The sequence below is a fragment of the Narcine bancroftii genome, chromosome 6 (assembly GCF_036971445.1).
Source record: "Narcine bancroftii isolate sNarBan1 chromosome 6, sNarBan1.hap1, whole genome shotgun sequence".
Lineage (NCBI taxonomy): Eukaryota > Metazoa > Chordata > Chondrichthyes > Torpediniformes > Narcinidae > Narcine > Narcine bancroftii.
The window spans coordinates 123737314-123760981 of NC_091474.1; the positions used below are offsets into that span (position 1 = coordinate 123737314).

The 23668-nt window shown below is 39.2% G+C and overlaps 1 protein-coding gene and 1 long non-coding RNA gene across 3 annotated transcripts in view; one reads left to right on the plus strand and one right to left on the minus strand.

Moving 5' to 3' along the window:
• The window catches only part of slc17a5 (solute carrier family 17 member 5), a 45351-nt gene that overhangs the window by 18881 nt on the left and 2802 nt on the right, over positions 1-23668 (plus strand). For both annotated transcript variants that reach the window (XM_069885928.1, XM_069885929.1), the window contains exons 7-10: positions 5106-5264; positions 15772-15904; positions 18873-19020; positions 21315-21405. In XM_069885928.1, coding sequence (XP_069742029.1) covers positions 5106-5264; positions 15772-15904; positions 18873-19020; positions 21315-21405 — 531 coding nt within the window. The remainder of the gene's footprint in view (positions 1-5105; positions 5265-15771; positions 15905-18872; positions 19021-21314; positions 21406-23668) is intronic.
• Positions 1-23668, minus strand: part of LOC138736420 (uncharacterized) — a 73302-nt gene that overhangs the window by 14591 nt on the left and 35043 nt on the right. The window lies entirely within an intron of this gene.

Below are 23668 nucleotides of genomic sequence, written 5' to 3' on the forward strand. Positions count from 1 at the left end.
GAGCTGGCTGATGGAGGACCTCAGTTTTCTTCAGGCTGACTTCCAGGCCAAACATTTTGGCAGTTTCCGCAAAGCAGGACGTCAAGCGCTGAAGAGCTGGCTCTGAATGGGCAACTAAAGCGGCATCATCTGCAAAGAGTAGTTCACGGACAAGTTTCTCTTGTGTCTTGGTGTGAGCTTGCAGGCGCCTCAGATTGAAGAGACTGCCATCCGTGCGGTACCGGATGTAAACAGCGTCTTCATTGTTGGGGTCTTTCATGGCTTGGTTCAGCATCATGCTGAAGAAGATTGAAAAGAGGGTTGGTGCGAGAACACAGCCTTGCTTCACGCCATTGTTAATGGAGAAGGGTTCAGAGAGCTCATTGCTGTATCTGACCCGACCTTGTTGGTTTTCGTGCAGTTGGATAATCATGTTGAGGAACTTTGGGGGACATCCGATGCGCTCTAGTATTTGCCAAAGCCCTTTCCTGAACTGTTAAACATCTAATGAATGTAAACACCAACTGTGAAATACAGAGATAATTTAAAAAAAAACAATAAAGTGCACAAGTAAGAGACCATAATTGAGTTCCTGATTGAGTTTGTTGTTGAGGAGTTTGATGGTGGAGGGGAGCAGCTGTTCCTGAACTTGGTGGTACAAGTCTTGTGGCACCTATACCTCTTTCCTGATGGCAGCTATTCTCCAAATGCAGCGTTCTCTGTGTTTCTTGATAGTGGAGAGGGTTTTGCCTGTGATGTCCTGGGCAGTATCCACTACCTTTTGCAGAGTTTTACCCTCATGGGTATTGGTGTCCCCACACCAGACCATAATGCAGCTGATCAGCATACTTTCCACCATACATCTGTAGAAATTTGCCATTGTTTCTGGGGTTATACCAAACCTCCACAAGGTCCTGAGGAAGTAGGCACTGATGTGCTTTCTTCATGATGTCTTTAGTGTGTTTGGTCCAGGAAAGATCCTCTAAGATAGTGACTCCCAAAAACTTAAATTTGCTCACTCTCTTCAACTCTGATCTCACAATGATCACTGGATTGTGTACCTCTGGCTTTCCCTTCTTTTTTTTTAAACTTTATTTAAGATTTTATAACATGAATAAAACAAAAGATTACATTTAAAAAGAATAAAAGTAAGATAATAAAATTGCAGTATCGCATCGGTAAACTAAATAAACTAACCCCGCCCCCAATAATTATTACACAACATTAATAACCTAACTTAAAATTAGTCTAACCCCCCCCCAAAATAAAGAGTGAAGAGTTAATAAAGTGAACAATATATATAAGAAAAAAAAGCCCACTTACAAAAAAAGATAAAACATAACAAGTAAAGATACTAACAAAAAAAAGTTATCAATACTAAAATATCACACTTAAAAACATATTTAAAGCAAACTTAAATGCATATATTTAACAAACGGAGTCCACTTTAACCTATAAAAAGACATCCTATCCTGAATTGAAAAAGATATCCTTTCCATAGTCAAACAGAACTTCATCTCCAAATGCCACCTATCTAAAGTTAATATATTTCTGTCTTTCCAAGTAAGTGCTATACATTTCTTGGCCACAGCTAAAGCTAAATAGATAAAGGAAATCTGATAATCCTTTAAACCTAAATCAAATAGTGATTGCATATTCCCTAATAAAAATATATCAGGATCTAATACAAGACAGATATTATATAAACTATTAAGTATAGATTGAATACCTTTCCAAAACTGTTGCAATCGATCACAAAGCCAGACAGTGTGCAAAAAAGTATTAGCCGTCTGGTCACAACAAAAACAGCAATCCGACTTACTAAGGCCAAACTTTTTTAGTTTCTCCGGTGTTAAATATAACTGATGTATAAAATTATAATTAATCATCGCTAATCTAGCATTAATCAATTTCCGAATACTATTCTGGCAAATTTCCATCCAGGCTTCTTCAGCTATTGTAAAACCTAAATCTTTTCCCCATTTTAACTTTTCTTTATCCCAATCTTTTTTACTTTCAGTTTCTTGTAAAATACAATACAAATCAGATATATATCCCTTTTTTGGTATTGAAAGTACATATTCTTCAAAATTAGAATCAGGCAGTAAGATCATATGACGACCACATATCTGTTTTACACTGATGGAGTTGTGGAGGAGATGTTCTTGCCAATCCTCACTGGATTGGTATTACTTTCTTGTTTGGATCCAGGTCCTCACACGTTTCCTACCTTGACCTTGGTGGTGGCCTGTCCTTTTAAGGCCTCTGCCTGCCAGCTGGCCTGTTCCTGACTCAGCAAATTTCCCGGGAGATTTGAAGATCATTAACTTTGATCAGCAGCAGGTCGGTCATGATAAAAACGGCATGCAGTTGATTGTAATGAAAGCAGCTAGGAAGGGTGAATATTTTAAAAGTGTATTTAACAGGGGTTTTGCAGCCTGCAGAAAGTTGCCATTTTATACCATTTTACCTCAACCTGCTTCTGTTCACATTACTGACCACGACTGCATCCCCAGATCAAGATCCAACAGTGTCATCAAGTTTGCAGATGACACAACAGTAGTTGCCCTCATCAGCAACAATGATGAGTCACACTATAGAGAAGAAGTGAAAAATCTCTTAACCCGGACAAGACGAAGAAGATGATTGTGGACTTCAGGAGGACCAGAAATGACCACCCTCTACTACACATCAACAACATTATAGTGGAGAGCACCAAGTTCCTTGGAGTTCTCTTAACTAATGACCTATCATGGACGCACGTCTCCTCACTTGTCAGGAAGGTGCTGCAGTGACTGCACTTGCTGAGATGACTGAAGTGTGTAAGGCTACCAGCCATCATCATGTGAACCTTCTGCAAGAGCTCTATCTCGAGTGTCCTGACCAGCTGCATCACAGTGAGGTAAAGTTGCTGCAGAGAAATTCATTGGAGGCCAATCCACAGGGCCATAAGAGTGGCAGAGAGGATACTAGAACCTCCCTTCCCCTATCTACTGGGATCGTTGTCTGAAGAAGGCATGCAAAATGCAAAATCATTGAGGACCTCTTCCATCCCACAGACAGCATCTTTCAGCTGCTACTGTCAGGAAAGATATATAGGAGTATCAGTGCCAGCACCCACAGGCAGTGAGAAGGCTGAACAACCAAAGGAACTGCTCATACTAACTATCTGAGACTTTCATTTTTTACAGAACTGCATCTATTTATTTATTTGTGTTCATTTTTGCCCTGCATATGAATTGTTTGTATGTGTGTTACATTGGGTTGTGTGTCTATGTGTTTTGCATCGTGAACCGGAGAATGTTGTTTCGTCGGATTGTACTTGTACAATCAGATGACAATAAAGTTGATTTGAAATAATTTATCATTATGTAAAAGTGAAAATAAACCTAGTCAACATGCTTTTGAAATGTAATTTATGCCTAACAAATTTGTTTGAATTCTTTGAGAATGTGAGTGGCAGATTTGATAGAGGGGAACCTCTATCAAGAGGCTGGTACATAAATTAAGTGCTTAAGGTGTTGGAGGAAATGTGTCGGCATGATTGAAAACTGGCTGTTACATCGAAAAGAGCTGGAATAAATAGGCTTTTTCATGCTGGCAGGATGCAACTGGTGGAGTACCCCAGGGATAATTTCTTGGCTCACAATTGTTTACTAATTACATCAATGACCTCGAGGAGAGAACAATATTTAAGGTTTCTGATGATTCAAAAATAGGCGGAAGGGTATGTTGCAATGAGAAATTGCGATTCTGCAATGGGATACAGATGGATTAGCTGAATGAATGAAATCCTGGTTAATGCAGTTTTATGAGGGGAAGTGTGAGGTCATACACTTTAGTACGAGAATTCAAATAGGTATTATCATCTGAATGGAGAGTGAATGCAAAGTTTAGAGAGATCTAAATGTTTTAGTGCACAAATCACAAAAAAAAAAGTTTTGAGGCAGGTCCAACAGGGCATTTTGTCCTTTACTGAAAAGGAATTGGGTTTAAGATTTGGAAGGTTTTGCTGCAGTTCTACAAGGTGTTAAGGCCATACCAGGAATACTATACTCACTTTTGGTCCTTTTACCTACAAGAGGATATTGGAAGCAGTCAAAAGGAAATTTACCAGGTGAATATCTGGGATATTAGAGTTATTGAGGCAAGAGGGTACATGATTTGGACCTGTATTCCTTGGATAGTAAAATGAAGGGTAATTTTTTTCAAATATTTAAGATTCTTAAAGATCTTTAAGGAGTGTGACAAGGTTGATGTTAGATGTTTCCATTTGTGGTAGAATCACAAACCAATCACAAATCATAGCTACAAAATAAGGGGCTGGTCACTGAAAACTGAGGTGGGTAGAATTTTCTTCCTCTGAGGGTATTAAATCTCTGGAATTCTCTGGCACTGAGTATGTTGGAGAATCTATCATTACTTTTATTTAAATTTAAGATAGTTAAAAGGCTTTCAAATGTATCTTCTTTCATGCTGCTGTGTGAAAGGAATTACAATAGAGAAGAGAAGCTGAGGCCAGCATGGATCAGCCATGTGGCGGAGCCAAAAACCTAACAATGAACAAGTTATCAGAGATTAAATGACCACCAATAACACTGTTGACAATGTTCTGATCATTTGGAATGGGCTAATATTGCAGATTATTCGGTATTGCTGTGCTTTTTATGGTTGCAAACCTCCTGAGCAATATTTGAACATATTATCAGTGAATTTTTCTGCTACAAGACTAGTATGTTTTTTTCCTGTTATAAAATAGTTTGACATATGTTAATCCCAACCTCTAAGGAAGTGTGGAGAAAATATATGAGCCCATTAGTATTTTAGCAATCTTTACAAAACGTAGGTGAAGCATTGCGTGTTTATCTCCATGAAGAGGTAGGGATGTTGATAAACAGTATTTATTCTGCTTAATTTTTGTCTGTTTGGAGTTGACTTTTATTCTGATGAAGTGACTGAAAGTAGGATTTTAAGGAATTTACCAACATTGGCTAAACTTAAAACAAAAAAAAGTAAACCAATAATAAAATCTGATTCTAGATTGGGGTTTGGTTCAAATTTGCATTTAAATAATATTTGGATTCTTTACTCTTTCAACTTATTTTTTCCTTTTTCTATTTCCATAGCATTCTTTTAAGAAAAACGTACCATGGCGATCTATATGGAAATCTTTGTCATTATGGGCTATAATTGTTCCTCATTTTTGCTACAATTGGACTTTTTATACATTATTAACTCTGCTTCCAACATACATGGAAGAAATTTTACAATTTGATATTAAAGAGGTAAGTGTGAAAGGTTCTTTTTATTGTTGCGTGCAAAGTGTCTATTGTTGTTTCGTGAAATTTGGAGGTCAATAACAACAATTAAACTGGATCTTTTTATATTTTCAAGATGTATCATGCTGAATGATTTTCAATAAATGACACTGGACAATGAAGATTTTGCTTTCTTAGAGGTTGAGAACATTTTTAGGTGTATTTTATGGATTTTGGGGTTCTGATTATGAAAATCACCTAAAAAACTTTCCATTACATACTTTTTTGAAGATATGACCTTTTTTTTGATTTCCTGTCATATCTTAAGTCTACTAGTATTTCTTTCTTTGGCTTGGCTTCGCGGACGAAGATTTATGAAGGGGTAATGTCCACGTCAGCTGCAGGTTCGTTGGTGGCTGACAAGTCCGATGCGGGACAGGCAGACACGGTTACAGCGGTTGCAAGGGAAAATTGGTTGGTTGGGGTTGGGTGTTGGGTTTTTCCTCCTTTGTGTTTTGTCAGTGAGGTGGGCTCTGCGGTCTTCTTCAAAGGAGGTTGCTGCCCGCCGAACTGTGAGGCGCCAAGATGCACGGTTTGAGGCGATATCAGCCCACTGGCGGTGGTCAATGTGGCAGGTACCAAGAGATTTCTTTAGGCAGTCCTTGTACCTCTTCTTTGGTGCACCTCTGTCACGGTGTTTTGGTCAATCCAACCATGCCTGGGCATGCACTCAGTGCAGGTACTATGCAAATGTTGTTGTCTTAAGCATGGGCATGCATAGTCAGGTTAGATGCAAACAGGATATAAAAGCAGCTCACATATACAGATGCTGTGCATTACATTAATTTCGAATGAACACATGTTGATGCACATGTTCTTCAGGCAATAGTATATTGAATGCACAAAACAATAGCATTTATTTTCTTCAGGAAAATTCAATGCAGCAGAAATGTCTCATCTATGACGCAACAGCAGCAATATATTCTGTTACACTTGTGGCGAGTATAAGCTTAAGGTTCAAAGACACAGCGTGAATAGATTATTAAGAAAGCCTGTGACCTCTTCTTTGGTTGTAAAATTGGTGATCAAGACAAACCCTGAGCTCCTCACATTTGTTGTGCAACATGTGCTTGGCTCAGAGGTACATTATGCGATTAAACATGCCAAATTCAATAAAATTAATTTAAGGTTTCTCCAATATAATACAGCAAATCTGAAATTATCTTTGTGTTCAACTTGAAGTTGTCTATCATAATTTCAATTTTTTTTTTCAAGAGGAAAAACCTTTTGAAAAAAATTGTTGTCCAGTATAATTGGTTACGCTGAAATTATTTCTGTCTTCTATAATTACATGTGCTAAGATAGACCATTAATCGCTAAATTTGCCAGGAAGAAATTTGCATATTTATCTGTAACTGAGATTTGAACAGCAACTTAGCCCAAAATTAAGAAAACATCCTTGCTATAGATTTTCTGCTTTACACAGTAAACATTGTGTATTAGCAGATATGGAATTCACTTGGCTAAGACGTTATTGTGTAACACACATTTATCCTTTTTATGAGCCTAGAGGACCCCAAAACCCAGCAGCAACAGAAATTCACCAAGACAAATAGTTATTTAAACAAAAGTTGCTTTTAATGATCTTTTAAACATGAAAACAGGATCCGACTCTAACTTATTCCTATTAACTTACTAATCCCCTTCTAATTCTAAGCGCAGGTGTATGCAAGTTCATAAGAGTTATTTGGTTCACAGTCCAATCTCACTTCTCACTCCTCCAAGTTCACTGGTTGCAGGAAATTCTTATACTCTGCACAGAATTTAACATGTATGATCTTGAAAGGTAAATGGTTACCACTCAGGAAGGTTCTTGTCGGTTTTCAGAGAAAGATTTGTTCTTTGCTGGACACAAACTGATTCCTTCTAATCAGCCATATCAGTGTCTTGCCGAAGAAACTTGCCCCATCAGGGTTTTCCAGATGATAACCTCTTTCTTTCAGGTCACCACAGGGTTCCTTTTTGTTTCTCTTATTTCAAGTGAAACATTAGGCAGCCAGTCCTCTCCTCTTGTATGGACCAGAAGGGCTTTGACCAGGCTGAATTAAGAACTCACAACCTGTCTTCAAAATGGGGTTTTTCCACAAGCTTTCCAGCTTGTCATGTTCCAGTCCCAGCTGTTGCTGTGCTGAACTGAATCATCTTTCTCACTCCCAGAGAAAAGCCTGTTTTTCTCTCTCTGCTGGCAAAACCACATAACCCTCTTAGAACAGCCAACTGCATTTTGACAGACTGCGTCTCCGGACCTAATCCTCGAGTTCTTTCATCTGTTAGTTTTCAAAACAACAATCCATTAGTGAAGTCTCTATAGGCACTCTTCAAAGCTTTTGCAAAGGCACTTGGAGCCAGCCTGTCTGATTGAACAGAGCTCCAGTATTTTAAATGAGATCTGTTTTGAAGTGTTTGTATGTGACCTACTCTTAAAAAAAACTTGCCACAATTTATCTCCTTTAAAACATATCTATATACATTAATAAAATACATTATCTGTCACACTTGATTTCATTATTTGTGGTCATTGGTAATGTTCATGTTTATCAACTTTAGGATTTAAGTTTAGACGAATTGAGAACTAGCTTTAAACCCCTATTGTCTGCAAGTCCAGCAAGTATTGCTACTACACAACGAAGGTCACAGCAAATAGTACTCTTGCATATTAGGAGCATTAACTTGAACACCAAGTTGTCAGTAAAGTAATTAAAATCAAATTTGTAAATTTTCATCTGGTTACAATATGTTGTGGAACACTAGTTTTGGGCGGTACAGTTAGCTTAGTACAGCACCAGCATCCTGGGTTCCAATCTGGTCCTGACTGTCTGTCTATATGGAATTTGGACATTGTCCCCATGTATGCGCAGGGTTCCTCTGGATCATCTGGTTTCCTCCCACCCTTCAAAACCTATGGTGGTTGTAGCTTAATTGGGTGGTGCTGACTTGTAAGCTGGAAGAGCCTGTTACCATGGTGAATGTGAATTTAAACATTTAAATTTAATTGCAAATTTAAATTTAAACTACCTGCCTGTCCTCTCAGATGTAGAAATCAACAACTTAAATAGAACTGCACTGAAAGATAATTGATAAACTTCTCTTATACAGCAATTCCACAGAAAAAAAAAATCACCCCAACATAGACTCAGTGAATATGTGTGTGCTCCAAAACCATTATAGTTTAGGCATAATTCTGAGGAGATGATTTTAAAGTTCAGTCAGTTTTGTTTTGAAACTTAGATTTTTTAAATTGTTGCTCATCAGCAATTATGGAGTAGGTGTGAGGCATCAAACTTCTCAAAATTGACAAATTTCTGTGGAATAGTTTTCAGAGAATTATTTTTTCATACAAATGATTTCCCCCTTTTTCATGGAGGTTTCAGAATTTTTCTTTCTTCCACAATGATTTCACAAACCCAGGCACGGGTTAAGTGAAGTGCCATGTAGAAATGGACACAGCAGGACTCCCTTTTTTGTGAAGAGACAGTGAAATGGCTCTTTTTCATTGCCACTGATTTTGTGTATCTCCCATGATAAGGAGAATGCAATATAGAACAGCACCTCTCTCTCTCTAGAGACTACTGTTTTTCAATCGTGTGTGACTTATAGGATGGTCAAGCACCGTCATCAATCCTGTGTTATCTACAGGATAGTAAGGTGTCTTCTGGCTTCAGTTTGAAATTAGTTCCTTAATATTCAAAATTGCTTTCTGTCTTGAAGAATCTTATGACATAATTTCTGTCTTTTGAAGTTTATCTCTTCCAAAAGTTTGAGTAAATATGACTCCTGATTGTCTGATGACCAGCTAGCAGAATGGCTTCCTTGTATACTCAGCTGCCATCTGAGTTTCCATTCTTACAACATAGGTAAACAAGCAAACAGCTTGTTTAATTAGGTGACCTCCTTGACCAATCCCATTGTCCAAGATATTTTACTGAACAAACACTTCCAGTTTTATTGGGGTTGCGTACCAGACTTTGTGACTCTGAAAATGGCATCTCTCTTTCAGTGTAATTGTGTGTGTTGGTGTGTCCCTGTGACCAAACCCACAAAAAAACTTTACTATAAATAAATAAATAAATATAGATATATGTGTATATATATATATATATATGTGTGTGTGTGTGTGTGTGTATATATTATAATTAAAGATTAATAATAACACAATTCCATCACAGTTACCACATCTAGGAGCTTATTGTTGATTTTAGGAAGGAGAGGCTGAACACGAGCAGAAATAGGCCATCCAGCTCATCAAACCTTCTTCTCCATTTAATGAGATTGTGGCTGATCTGATGATAGCCTCATCTCCACCTATTTCTCCTTACCCCATATCCCTTAATTCCCATATTTTGTAAAAATCTATCCAATCTTGTCTTAAATATATTTACTTTGGTCACCTCCACTGGTTTAATGGGCAGTAAATTCCAGAGATTCACCACCCTCTGGGAAAAACAGTTCCTCCTCATTCCTGTTCTAAATCTACTACCCTGGTGAACCTCCGCTGTACTACTTCCAAAAGTACCTTGTACAGTTACAGCATAGCCTCCCTGGTCCAAAATTCAATCCTTCTAGCAATGAAGGCCAACGTTCCATTTGGTTTCTCGATAGCCAGCTGCAATTTCAAACCATCCTTTTTGCGATTCCTGCACAAGCACTCCCAAGACCTGCACGGCAGCATGCTGCAATCGCTTGCCATTCAAATTATCTGATCTTCAATTTTTACTTCCACAGTGGATAATCTCACATTTGCCAACATCTGGCAGACCCTTACCCACTCACTTAACCTATCTATATTTCTCTGCAGACTCTGTTTCCTCTTCACAATTTACTTTTCCACTCAATTTACTGTCATCAGTAAACTTAAATATTCTGTGCTCTGTCCCCTCTTCCAGATCATTAATGAATACTGTGATGAGTTGCAGGCCCAGCACCAACACTGCGGCACCCTGCTCGCCACTGATTGCCAACCAGAAAATAATTCCTGTATCCCAGCTCTCTGCTTTCTATTGGTTAACCAATCCTCAACCCATGCTAATACATCACCCCCAACTCTATGTGTCCTTATCTTTTATGCGGCACTTTATTGAATGCCTTCTGGAAATCCAGGTAAACAATACGTGCTCTATCTACTGCGCTCATTATATTCTCAAAGAACTCCAATCATCTTGTCAAACAGGACCTACCTTTGCTGAATCTCTGCTGCGTCTGCCTGCCCAGAATCCAGAGAATTTTGGTAAATAATCAACAAAGCCTCGATTATAACTTCTGCCATTTCTTTCAGTACCCTGGGATAGATTCCATAAGGACCAGAGGACATCAGTCTTTAGAGCCATGAGTTTTCCCAGTATTACCTCTTTAGTGATAGCATCTAGGTCCTCACCTCCCATCACATTTGTCTTTGGCATGATAGATGTGTCCTCTACTGTGAAAACTGACACAAAAGAGTCATTCAGATCCTCAGCCATTTCCTCATTACCCAATATAAATTCAACCTTCTCATTCCCCAAGGGACTAACCTTCACTTTGCCACCCTTTTTAGCTTTATTTAATTATGAAAACTTTTACTGTGTTATTATATTTTGTGCTTATCTTTTTTTTTCATAGTTTCCCTCTCTTTATTGTTTGATTTGTGGTTCTTTGTTGCTTTTGAAAGTTTTCCCAATCTTCTACTTTTCCACTGCTCTTGGCAACTGAACGCATGAGGACTTACTTTGATACCTTTCTTGATTTCCTTAGTTATCCAAAGCTGGCTGTCCCCACGTTACTGGTCTTGTTTTTAACTCGAATATACTTTTGTTGAGCACCTTGAAAAATCTCTTTGAAAGTCTTCCACTATTCCTCAACCGTCTCTCCATATAGCCTGTGTTACCAGTCTACCCTGGCAAACTCCTCCTTTATCCCCATGTAGTTTTCCTTGTTTTGGCATAATACATTGGTTTTAGACTGAAGAGCCAAACACCTATCTTTATTGATGTGATGGAAGTAGTGTGGGATAGAACCTCCAAGTTCCTGGGAGTCCATATTTAAGAAGACTTTTCCTGGAGCCAGAACAATGAGTCAACCATGAAAAAGGCACACCAATGCCTCTATTGGATAATTATGATCAGTGCTGGATTGATTGCTGATTATCTGGTTAAAAAATGTAATTAGACTACATCTATTTTCTAAGGAGTCTGTGAAGATTTGGCTTGTCAAACTTCTACAGGTGCATTGTGGCAAGTATACTGACTGGTGGCATCACAGGCTGAATTGGTAATGTTACTGCCCAGAACGCAGAATGCTCCAGAAGGTAATAAACTAAGTAAGGTTCATCCAGGCTCTGACCTTCCATCTGTTAAATTTATTTATGTGAGGTACTACCTCAAGAAGGAAGCCAATATCATAAAGGACCTCCATCACCTTGATCACAACCTATTCTCACTGCTACCTTCTTGAACTTCCCCATTACATCAATCAGGAATGCTCTGACACTACAAAAGGATTGTCTACACTAATGCAAAGTCACCTTTTGCCTCAGAATAACTAAATATTTATTAGCTATCTTTTTTAATTTTATCTTTTTAAATCGGGGTTAGACTGAGAGTTAATCCCTTCTGACTCGCGCTCCTGCCAATCTTACTCTGAAATGTAATATCGCTGGAGAAGAAAATGGATTACCTGAGGCTGCATCTGAACCAGAGAGATCTGCAGGGCTGATGTGCTCTAGTGATTACAGAAATGTGGCTCCAGGACACCATTCCAAACTCAGCGATTCAGCTGGATGGCCTTATATCCTTCAGGGCAGACAGAGACACTGCTGCTTCAGGCAAAACTTGAGGAGGGAGACTGTACATTTACATCAACAAGAACTGATGCACCAATATCTTCCGCTCAGCAGAGATAGAGTACCCCCTAGTGAAATGCAGACCCTTATACCTTTCCAGGGAATTTTCTGCCATGCTGACTGCCGCAGTCTACATTCTACCTTTGTCTCATGAGAATGAAGCCATGAAGAGCTTTATGATACCATCTGGGAAGCCCAGAGTTCCCATTCTGACAATGCCATGATTGTTGCTGGTGACTTCAATCGTGCCAACCTGAAAATGGTCTTACCACAGTTTCAACAGCATGCGAACTTTGCCACCAGAGGGGAGAACATCCTGAATTGGGTGTACACCAACATCCCTGGTGCACCTTGCTCCCACTAGTTACTTAGATCACATATTTGTCCTGCTAACACTGGCGTACAGACTGCTGGCAAAGCAAACTAGGTTAGTTTGCAGGGAGATCAGGACATGGCTTTGAGGGGAGAACAACAGCAGCATGTCAAGACTGCTTTGAGACCACGGACTGGAGCTGTTTCAGGGAGGCGGCCACCTACAATGGTCATGTATACAGAGGGGAGTAGATAAGCTCAGTGAATGGTTTATCAGCAAATGCATTGAGGTTGTCACCAAGATCAAATGCTTCACAGCCAGACTAACCAGAAACCATGGTTGGATGCAGAGGTCCAGGCCTTTCTCAGAACTCGCGATGCTGCCTTCAGGATAGGGTGTAGGATGGCACTAAGATCAGCAAGGACTGACCTCTTCCATGCAGTCTGTAAGGCAAAGCATGGGTATGCACAGAAGATCCACAGGCAGCTGTGCGACACTACACACATGTGGCAAGGGATCAAGATCACAGATCAACTTTGTGAATTAAGAACAATGACATCTCCCTTTTGGACAGATTGAACATCTATGCACAGTTTGATGAGAAGAACAGGATGATGTCAAAGAAGGCTCTGGTTCCCCCAGATGACAGGCCCCCTGCATAGCCGTGGTCAAGGTGAGAAGAACCCTATCTATGGAGAACCCACACAAGGCGGTGGGACTAGATAACTACTTGGTCGGGTGCTGAAGGACTGCGAAGACCAATTGATGGAGGTCTTCACGGGCACCTTTGGAATAGTTTATTTTAATTTTATGGTCAAACATGTACCAAGAATTAATCATTACCTAAATACATAAATTTAAATGAAAAAAAATATCAATGATACAGGTGGTTCATATTTCCAAACAGCCCTATCCCCCCTCCCTCAAACAAAACCCTGAGAAAGAAATATAGAAAGGAAAGAAAGAGAAATTAGATAAGAGAGAAATAAACTGAAAAGCAGGAAAAGAGGAAAGAAAGAGGAACTGTTGGGATCGAAGATCCACTTCAGAGGATCTAATTAGTTTTCTTGCCTAGATCTCCAATAAGGGAAAGAACAAGGAATTAGAACTCAGGAACAGAATAAGTATCCCTAAATATTCAAGGATGACTGCCTTACCTACAAAAACATGTTATACTTCCTCCTTAGATCATAAGTATTTTCTATAGAGGAACACAGCTATGCATTTCTGTATTCCATTGAACTATATCCAGAAGGGAATCAGATTTCCAAATAACCACAATACATTTCCTGGGCACCGCCAATGCAATTTTAAGAAAATTCTAATTGATACTTGGACAGAGTCATTTTGGGTCTTATGTCCACAATATTTCTCAAGAGAAACAATTCTGGACTTGGTGGCAACATCTCATTTTAGTAGTCCATAGTTCCTGCAAGGATCAAGGCAGCCACCATCATCCCAGTACCCAAAAGGGTGACAGTAACAGACCTCAATGAATACCGCCTTGTAGCACTGACCTCCGCCATTATGAAATGCTTTATGCATCTGGTGGTGGAACAAATCAAAGCACACTTCCCAGAGACACTGGACCCATTTTAGTTTGCCTATAGAAGAACATTTAATACAATAATTCCCTAGAAGCTGGTGGAGAAGCTGTCCTCACTGGGACTCTACACCCTTCTCAGTAATTGGATCCTGTACTTCCTAACGGAAAGACCCATGTCTGTCCAGGTCAGTAGCAGAAAGTCGAGCACCGTCACATTAGCACTGACACACCTCAGTGCTGTGTGGTCAGCCCACTTCTGTGCATGCTACTGACCCACGACTGCATTGCCAGATTCATCTCCAACAGTGACATCAAGTTTGCAGATGACACAACAGTAGTTGGCCTCCAACAACAATGATGAGTTGCACTACAGAGAAAAGGTGGAAAATCTTGTGAAAAGGTGCGAGAGTAATGACCTAATTATAATGTGGACAAGAAGAAGGAGATGTTTGTGGACTTCAGGAGGGCCAAGAATGACCACCCTCCACTACACATCAACAACTCTGTAGTAGAGAGAGTGGAGTTCACTTAACTAGTGACCTATTGTGAACACTCAGCATCTCTTCACTTGTCAGGAAGGTGCAACAGCGACTGCACTTCCTGAGAAGAGTGAAGTGTGCAAGGCTACCAGCCACCATTATGACACCCTTCGATAGGAGCTCTATTGAAAGTGTCCTGGCCGATTGCATCACAGTGTGGTACAGTTGCTGTAGAGAAATGGATCGGAGATCAATCTACAGTACCGTAAGAATGGTAGAGTGGATCAGTGGAGTCTCCCCCCCCACCCCATCATCAATGTGATTTACCAGTATCGTGGTCTGAAGAGGGCGTGCAAAATCATTGTGGACCCCTTCCACCTTGCATGCAGCATCTTTCAGTTGCTCCCTTCTAGGAAGAGATACAGGAGTATCAGAGCCAGCATCGCCAGAGTGAGGAATAGCTTCTTCCCATGGGCAGTGAGAATGCTGAACAACCAAAGGAACTGCTCACACTAACCCTGCGAGACTCTCATATATACAAAACAATATTAATTTATATATTTGTATAGATAAAATACTTGTCCTGCATTTGTATTGTTTATCTGTATGTGTGTTATGTCTGGTTGTGTGTTTGTATGCTTTGCATTGAGGGCCTGAGCATTGTTTTGTTGGGTTGTACAGTGGTTTCAGTTACTCGCAGCCAACTGCGGTCCGAAACTGATGACAGCCATGCTCTCTCCCCTCAGCCCTGTATCAGTCCCAACTAATCCCACTGCTCCACTCTCTCCCCACAGCTTTGTGTCAGTTCCCACACAGATCCCTCTGTCCTGTTCCCTCCCCACAGTCCCGTATTGGTCCCCACTTAATAAAAAGTTTACAGTATCCCACATAGCTTTCTGAAGTATATAATATGGTATTCGCACAACGTCCACGTCGAATAATGCCCAATTTCATAGAACATATTCGTGGACGTTAAGCAGCACATAGCCTGTTTAGGGTTCAGTACCATCCGCGGTTTCAGGCATCTGCCGGAGGTCTTGGAACATATCCCCTGTGGATAAAGGGGGACTGCTGTACTTGTACAATTAGATGAAAACAAACTTAACATATTGTCTCTTTTTAGTTTATGTGTACTATTGACTTTAAAAATAAAGTACCTGTTCAGCTACAGCAAGTAAGAATTTTTGTGCATAGGTACACGTACGATATATGTAAATAATAAACTCGTTATTGTTAGTAGTCTTTTGAGGGTAGTGACGACTATTAGCAAAAAAAAACTGCTAGTGATTTGTTTTTGACATCTCCCATTTTTATATATTAAGAATGGATTTTTATCGGCACTACCATATCTTTTCTGTTGGATAATCATGATCTGTGCTGGATTGACTGCTGATTACTTGATGAAAAAACAGAATTGGACTACATCTGCTGTTCGTAAAATGTGCACCTTAGTAGGTAAGATATTGAGAATTTGTTTTGTTGAGAAAGTATTGGCAGTTTAAATGAGCTGGTTCTGGATGTATGTAAAAAAAGAGATTCTGATTAACAAATTGATAGCTTAAAACCAATAATTATTGATAAAGAAGGCTAAATAATTAGTTAATTAGTTAGGATTTATGTGGGAGGATAGTGGGGGAAGGATGCATTTCTGATTGGAAGTATGAGACTCATGATATATGAGAATGATCATTGCTAGGTCTTTCCTATTGTGAGGTATATTAATGATTTTAAATTTCAAGATTCCTTTATTGTCATAGAAAAAACACTGTAATATTACACAGAATTTGCTTTAGTTTGCTGTAAGGCAGACAGGTTTGTCATCAGCAGAAATAACTTGAAGTGCCTCTTGAAGTCAGAAAAAAAGAAGCGAAAGAGAGTCCCCTCAGATTCCCCGTTTCTGTGGATTTGCCTCCACCACTGCCCCAGCCCTCGCAGCCACACAGTCCAATCCAAACCATTGGCAATCTGAGCTCCAGACCCAAACTTCTGACACGATCAGAAAAGCCTCAGCACTTTTGACATCCTCTCACATCCCAGTTCCAATACCTGATACCCCTTCACCCAATCATGAGCCAGTCTCTGGCAGTCTGCCGCCTAGGCCAGTTGCCAGCAGCCCACAGCTGCATGGGTTCCTCATCTCACCTCAAGTTGCCAACTGCCCGCCTCCTAGATCTTTGTGTTCTTGAGCCGCAGAAACTCCTCCCCCGCTGAGCGAGTTTACGACTGTCGGACTGTGCCCACCCTGGTTACCCTACTGTCCCCCTCTAACACTTGTTCTGCCTTTGACCCTGGCTGTACTGAAACAAAAATCTGAAAGAAAGGAACCAAGATGTCAAATAGAAAAGTGGAATAGATTATTTGTCTCTGAATAGAGTCACAAATATGAATTAAAACCAGCAAGGGGTTATTTGATCTCTCAGACTTACTCTGACATTCACTTAGATCATGGCTGACTTAATAGTGATCTCAACTTCATGCATCCTGCCTATACCCAGAACCTATTTGTCAACTTTCTTTTCAAGAATCTACTGTTTTCACCATCCTTTGAGAAAGAGTTACAAAAAAACCCCACAATACTTTGAGAGAAAAAAAAATTGCTTCCTGTCTTAAACAGCCACCCTTGGTTCTAGATTTGACTGTGAGGAAAAATCTTCTCCACATTATATAATATCAAGGCCTTCCTGGTTCTTCACTGATTCAATCAAGTCCTTCCAAATCTAACCATTATCAGTCTCCAAAGTAATCTGAACATCTTCCAGAAATATTCACAGTGCTCAGGATTTAGTCTCATCAGTATCTGACATAACTGAAACATAACCTTTCTACATTTGTACTGAATTTCTCAAGAATTAAACAGAAATATTAACTTTCCTAATTACTTGATATGTGTGGATACCAGTCTTTTGTAAATTATGCACAAGTGCAACTATGTCTCTTGCATTTCACATGTCTCTAATCTTACACCACTGAGTTATGCCATTTTATTGTTCCTGCAAAATGTGAACCATTTCACATTTTCCCACATCAAGTAATCCACTCACTTTAACTGCTACAGTAAAATCCACAGTATCTGGCATCTATGAAGATTGGTAGATGGTGGATGAGTGAGTTTTCTGGTTGCTTGAGATTGCATGTAGTGTAATTGGCAAACTGATCACTAGGGGTGCCAATTTAAACTAATTTTTTACCTATTTTCCATGATTTTTTTTTCCCCAGTTGCTTGAATTCCAGATAATGGAGATTTTACTGTACATCATTTTGTAGTCTCTTTGTCTTCTTCAAAATATAATTTTCCAACATCAGCAAAATTAGCAACGAGACCCGCAGTGTCTTCACCTATCATTTATGCAATGGTGAAAAGTTGAGGCTCTAGTAGCAATCTGTGTGGAACATATCTCATGACATCTCGCAAACTAGAAAATCATCCATTTATGACTACTTAGCTTACCTTCAAACTTTGCAAAATTTATTTCCTCCTCTACTATGAGATTTTATTTTTCCCCACATCACCTATGCAGCACCTTATCAAATATTCATTTTCTTTTGTCCACAGTGCAGTACTCTAGTTAATTAGTCAATCACGGCTTCCCTTTCATAAAGCCATATTAATTTAGATTGCCTTGAATTTTTCCTAAGGGGTCTACTATAATTAAAAATAACTAATAGTTCCCTCTTATTTCTCCCTTCCCTTTTGAATAGCTCCATCTAAAATGTTATAATTTAATGGAACCTTTCATGTATCGAGGCAATTTTGTAAAATTCTCTAAAATGTATCTGCAGGCAACCCCCCCCCCCCCCACCCATTTCTCTTTCTTCCTATCAGAGCTACTTTCTCAGTTTTCTATCCCTTCTCCCTATCATGTCTTTGTTCCTTTCTTTTCTCTCCCTCACCTATATTCCCCCCCCCCACACCCCTTGCATTTGGGCATCTGTCCATTTCTTGCTGTTTCTGATGAGGGGGTTTTGGCTTGAAACATTGGCTGGCAATTGCTTTCCACTTATGCAGCCTGACCCACTGAATTACTCTAGCACTTTGTGAGTGACAGTACCTATCTTACTTGCTACTTCTTGCAGGATGCTAAGCAATGTGTATAAGATAGCTAAATCCAAAACTGGTTACTATTCATTTTGTAGAATATCATACACACATTCTGACATCAACCTTTTTCAAATTTGCTTGGTACTGAAATTAATTGACAATTAGAGCAGTTAGTCCTGATTTTTTTTTTGCTTGCTGACTTTAGATTTGCTGACAATCTATACTTAAAAATACAATTTGCCATATTCTGTTGTTTATTGACTTTCTTAAAATGCCAGATCGAAGCTATCCAAAGGATTAGGCAATATTAGCACATAAATAAGGCAAACTGTTTTTTTTTAAACTTTATTATACAGGTAATAACCATAATAATCTTTGTTGTAGGTATGATTGGACCTGCAATGTTCTTGGTTGCTACTGGATACATTGGTTGCAATTATACAGTGGCTGTATTATTTGTAACAGTATCTTCTGCATTAGGAGGCTTCAGTATGTCTGGATTCAACATTAATCACTTGGATATTGCTCCATCGTAAGTGAACCTGTTTTAATTTGTCAAAATGTTTTTCAGAAGCTTCCCATGAACTTTGGGAGAAAGTAGTTTGAAAATTGATTTCTTCATTTGTAAAAATTTGCTGTTCTGCTGAAGTGCAAATCCAAACTAAGAATGTTTTGGATGAATTCTTACCGATTTCCTTTTAATTATCCTCAAATTGCAGTAGGGTGGTCATTTCCAACTTTCTAAAACGAAGGACATGCAGGGTCATCATCAGAGGTGGGGGGGGGGGGGGCGAGGCTTGGTGCTCTGCTATCACACTTCCCCCTCATCACATATCCACCAGCTGGCACTCGTGCGTGCATGAGAAGAAACATGGCTGCGCACGGCCTATGGACCGTGTGACACTGCATTTAACAGCTAAGTCCCTTTTCTATCCCTTAATTTGTCCTCCATTTGGGGTATAGGGCCTAGAGTGGTGCACGAAGATGGCGACTGAGAGAGGGCTCAAAAACTGGACGTCTGTCCACCCTATTGCAATGCAATTAATCATGTACAATTATGGGCATTTATCATATTTGCATATAATTGACACATACGGAAATAAATAATGATGGATTTGTGGATGTTTACCTTAAATTACATCTCTTTCCTCCCTACCTTGCTCCACAATACCAATAGCCAAAAAAATTATTTCAACCAGAACATTTTAAACAGCAAGATTGAAAATGAACAGTTGTTGCTCTGGTTTACTCCCAAATGCACAGGCTGTGGAAGTTAATTGGTGTATTTGGGTGGCATACACTCATGGGCCTGTTACTGTGCTGTCTATCTCTTTTAAAAAAAGTTTTTTCCCCTATTTTCCTGCTAATGTTGAAGAAATATTTTATACCAAGAGGACTGGTATTGATGGTGAGGTATGAAAACTGTTCATTCTTGAAAGTCATGATACTTTATCTAAACAGCTGTCAAATTAATAGCAAATGCTGCTCAAATTCTGTAGGCCAGGCAGCATCTGTTGAAGGAGAAGCAGATGTTTCAGGTCCAGGTTCCTCCATGAGAATGGTAGTTCTGAGAACCGCTCTTCTGAGGAACCAGTTCAGAAGGATCTGGTGATGACCTTCCCTGTGTCGCAAAGTTGGGAGTCTGTTGTCTTCTTCGTGATTACTGTATCTGCAAGTTTCCATGTTAGATCCACCTCTTCCCAAATGTGGAGAAAGTGATTGGGGATTTGTGCCTGATGCTCTACACTGCTGAGTTTTAGGATTTCAGCATGGATACCACCTGCTTCAGAAGTCTTGTTATCTTTTTTTAATTGGGATGTGGCATTTTCATTTTGTTGATAAGGGACAGCTGCAAGTCTGGCCTGAACAGTTTGTTGATTGGGCATTCATATTAAGGACAGAGTTTCTGTTTAGAGTTTCAAAATTTACCTTTGAATGACCGCTGATTCTCTTTCAGTCTCTGAGACTGCCACATTCTTTGTTCTTTTTTTTTTTTTTAAATATTTTATTTTTCACACCATAAATCACAATAGCCATGATATACACTTTTTCTTTTCCACACATTTACAGTGACTTTTTCTCCCTCCCCCCTCCCTCCTCCCAAGCCACCCCCCCATCCCCCCCCCTCTCATCCATTTTAGTTATACAATCTAGGTTGCATTAATTCAGTTAGACAATGTTGTCATTCAACAAAAATACACCAGAAATTCTACTGAGTCCATTCTTTTCTTTTCTTCTCCTTCCATCAACTTAGGTAATGTTTGTTCCCGGTAGGTTTTCACATTCTTTGTTCTTAGTGGAGTAGATAGAGCCTTGGGTATTTGGGACCTGGATAACTTTAAAAGCACTGAAGAACCTGGTCCTGGAGTGGCTCTGTGAGTTGCTGAGCCTATACATGAAGGATTTTGTGTTGGATTTTTGCCTTTAGGTATTATTTTCCTTTGAGCAATGGTGAAGTCTATGAATGCCTTGTTTGAAATTAGCAACTAGAATTCTTGGTCATTGTCATCAGACCAGACTGATTCAAACAGGTAGACAAATCAAGACTCAGTGGGTATTATTTATAAGATTTGGTCACCATGCCATTGATCACCTCCTACATTTGAATGTTTCATGTTCTGATGTTTAATGTCGCTCTATCATTTCCTTTGTGGTTGCTATTAGTTGAGCTGCAGAACCTAACAGATGCTGAAACCTACATCCACCATTCGCTAGATACATCCTTGAACATCATTGATGTAGAAAGTGGGAGAAAATCTTTTGTATTTCTATATTTTTTGCATACATTTATTATTAAACTCAAATAAGATATTTTGTGGTTACTAGGTTTGCAGGAATTTTACTTGGAATCACAAACACATTTGCCACAATTCCTGGAATGGTTGGGCCAGTTATTGCCAAAATCTTGACATACAATGTAAGTATTCTAAATATTTTGACTGTGAAAAGCAATGTGTGATCATATTTATGAAGAAAATATATTTATTTATTTTAATTTTAGTTCAGTTAAATAAAATGGTAATGTTTAGATAGGACTTAAAGGTACCATATATTTTGGCATATAAGTCATGTGGAGAAACCCAAAAAATCTCTCAAAAATTGGGGGTTGACTTGTACGCTGTTTATACTTTTGAGACCTTAAATTCAGCTCAAATTTCAATCTGCGCTGATCTGGCATGCAAATCGACCCTTGAAAAACTGATTCGGCATATATGTCGACCCTTGAAAAACAAAAAAATTTCCGACTGCAACAAAATTTCATTGAGATTTTTTATTGGAAAAAAAACACATTTAGAACCCTTCAAAATCACTCTTGCTATCATTGTCTGAAGCAAAGATGGCTGCAAGCACATCCATACTCTCACTGTTTAAGCAATCATCATACGGGTCCCAGTCTGATCTAATGAGGCGGTTTTAGCTTTGTCATCAGTGTCCCACAATAAATATCCTTCGTGATGCACAAGAGATACCATACTTTTTAAATGATTTTATCACAGTCTCAAACTTTGTCCCATGCCTTGAGCATGAAGTTACACAGCATATCAAGTGATACACAACGCATTGCTCTGCCTTTTGTGAATGATTTTTCTGCACTAAAAATCCATGTATTCCATTCCTCATGCACATGGTCTTTGAATGGCTTGTTCAAGCAGACATTGAGAGGTTGCAATATAGATGTCAAACCACTCGGGATAACCACCATGCAAGTATTAGGTAGTGCTAATCTACTTTTAGTGTTCTCAGTTAAGTGGCTACGAAACATATCCCAGACCAGCAAACTCCATTCTTTGCATAAACTGCCTGGCTGCCTGTTCCACACATTGTCTATCCATAGTTTTACACCATTTTCATCCATCCATTCTTTTTCAAGAAAATGTACAAAAATACCTGCAGGGAATTTCATTTTCAGTTTAATTTTGCATTTGAAGATTACCACGGGTGTCCTGTCGGCCATGCACGATAACACTATAGTAAACCTGGTCCTTTCATGGCCTGTACTTATTGCCTATCCTGTCAAAATTCATGGGGGTTTCATCCATATTTCTGATATTTGCCAATGCAAACTGGTGTTTCTGCCAGTTCCATATAATAAACTGGTGAAAACTTACAACTTTATGATCAAGATCTTTTGGTAGTTTCTGTGCAATTTTTGTTTTTTGGCATAATACCAGATTTTTCTTGTTTATGAAATGATTGCACCAACCTACTGCAGCCTTAAAACCATCACTGAGGTCTGGGTGCAACTTGGCCCACTGCAGTGCAAATTTTCTTATTTTATTTTGGGTGACCATGTTGCAATCTTACCTCTGTTCACATACCCATTCTGCAACTCTGGCCAACGAGTGATTCCTTTTCTCAAAGAACATTGCCTTTTTGGTATGTTTCTTAAAGTCTCTTCTTTCTTCCTCCAATTTCTTACCAACTTCTCATGCACATTCTTGCAGCAACACAGTTGTTGGTTTTCTTGGCCATTTCTATCACTTTCAACTTAAAGCTCGCTTCATATTTTCATCACGTGCTGCGTTGTGTCGATGGACCCTCCATGATAGCAATCACCTCCAGCTAATGCCAGCAGATCAATCTGCATGATCTATGGGCCAGTCAACAGTCCATTTCAGGCATCGTGAGCTTTGGGGGTTGATTTATACACCGGTCAACAGGCCACCTCTCAGCCAGAAATTGGGGTCAACTTGTATGCCAGATATACCATAAAACCCTTAAAATGAGGCTGAAATATACTGTAAGTACTTTTTAGTCTTATTCTGCATGCTATAATAATGATTTAAAATAGAATTTTAGCTTATTATGAATGGGATAAAACTTTAAGATTTTGGCAGTTATTGTAACGATCTTGTCCGTTACGGGCATAACTGACAAATTCAGAAAGTCTTGCCTGTCACTAATTAATGCTTCATTGGTCATGGTGAGCCTCAAGCTTGAATCACGACAGTACACAGCACAAGAGTAGGTTGGGTGGGGTTCTTCAGGATTTTGATCAAATTAAATTCCAAATCATTTAAGTATGCAACTTGGAAGAGAACTACGGGGAAAGTAGCATTCCTGTGCAACTGTTGCCTTTGTCCTTCTGGTTTGATGTTGAATAATAATACTTATAGTTCTGAAGAACAGAAACGGATTGAAATGGCAACAATAAACTAGGAAATCATACTTGTACCTTG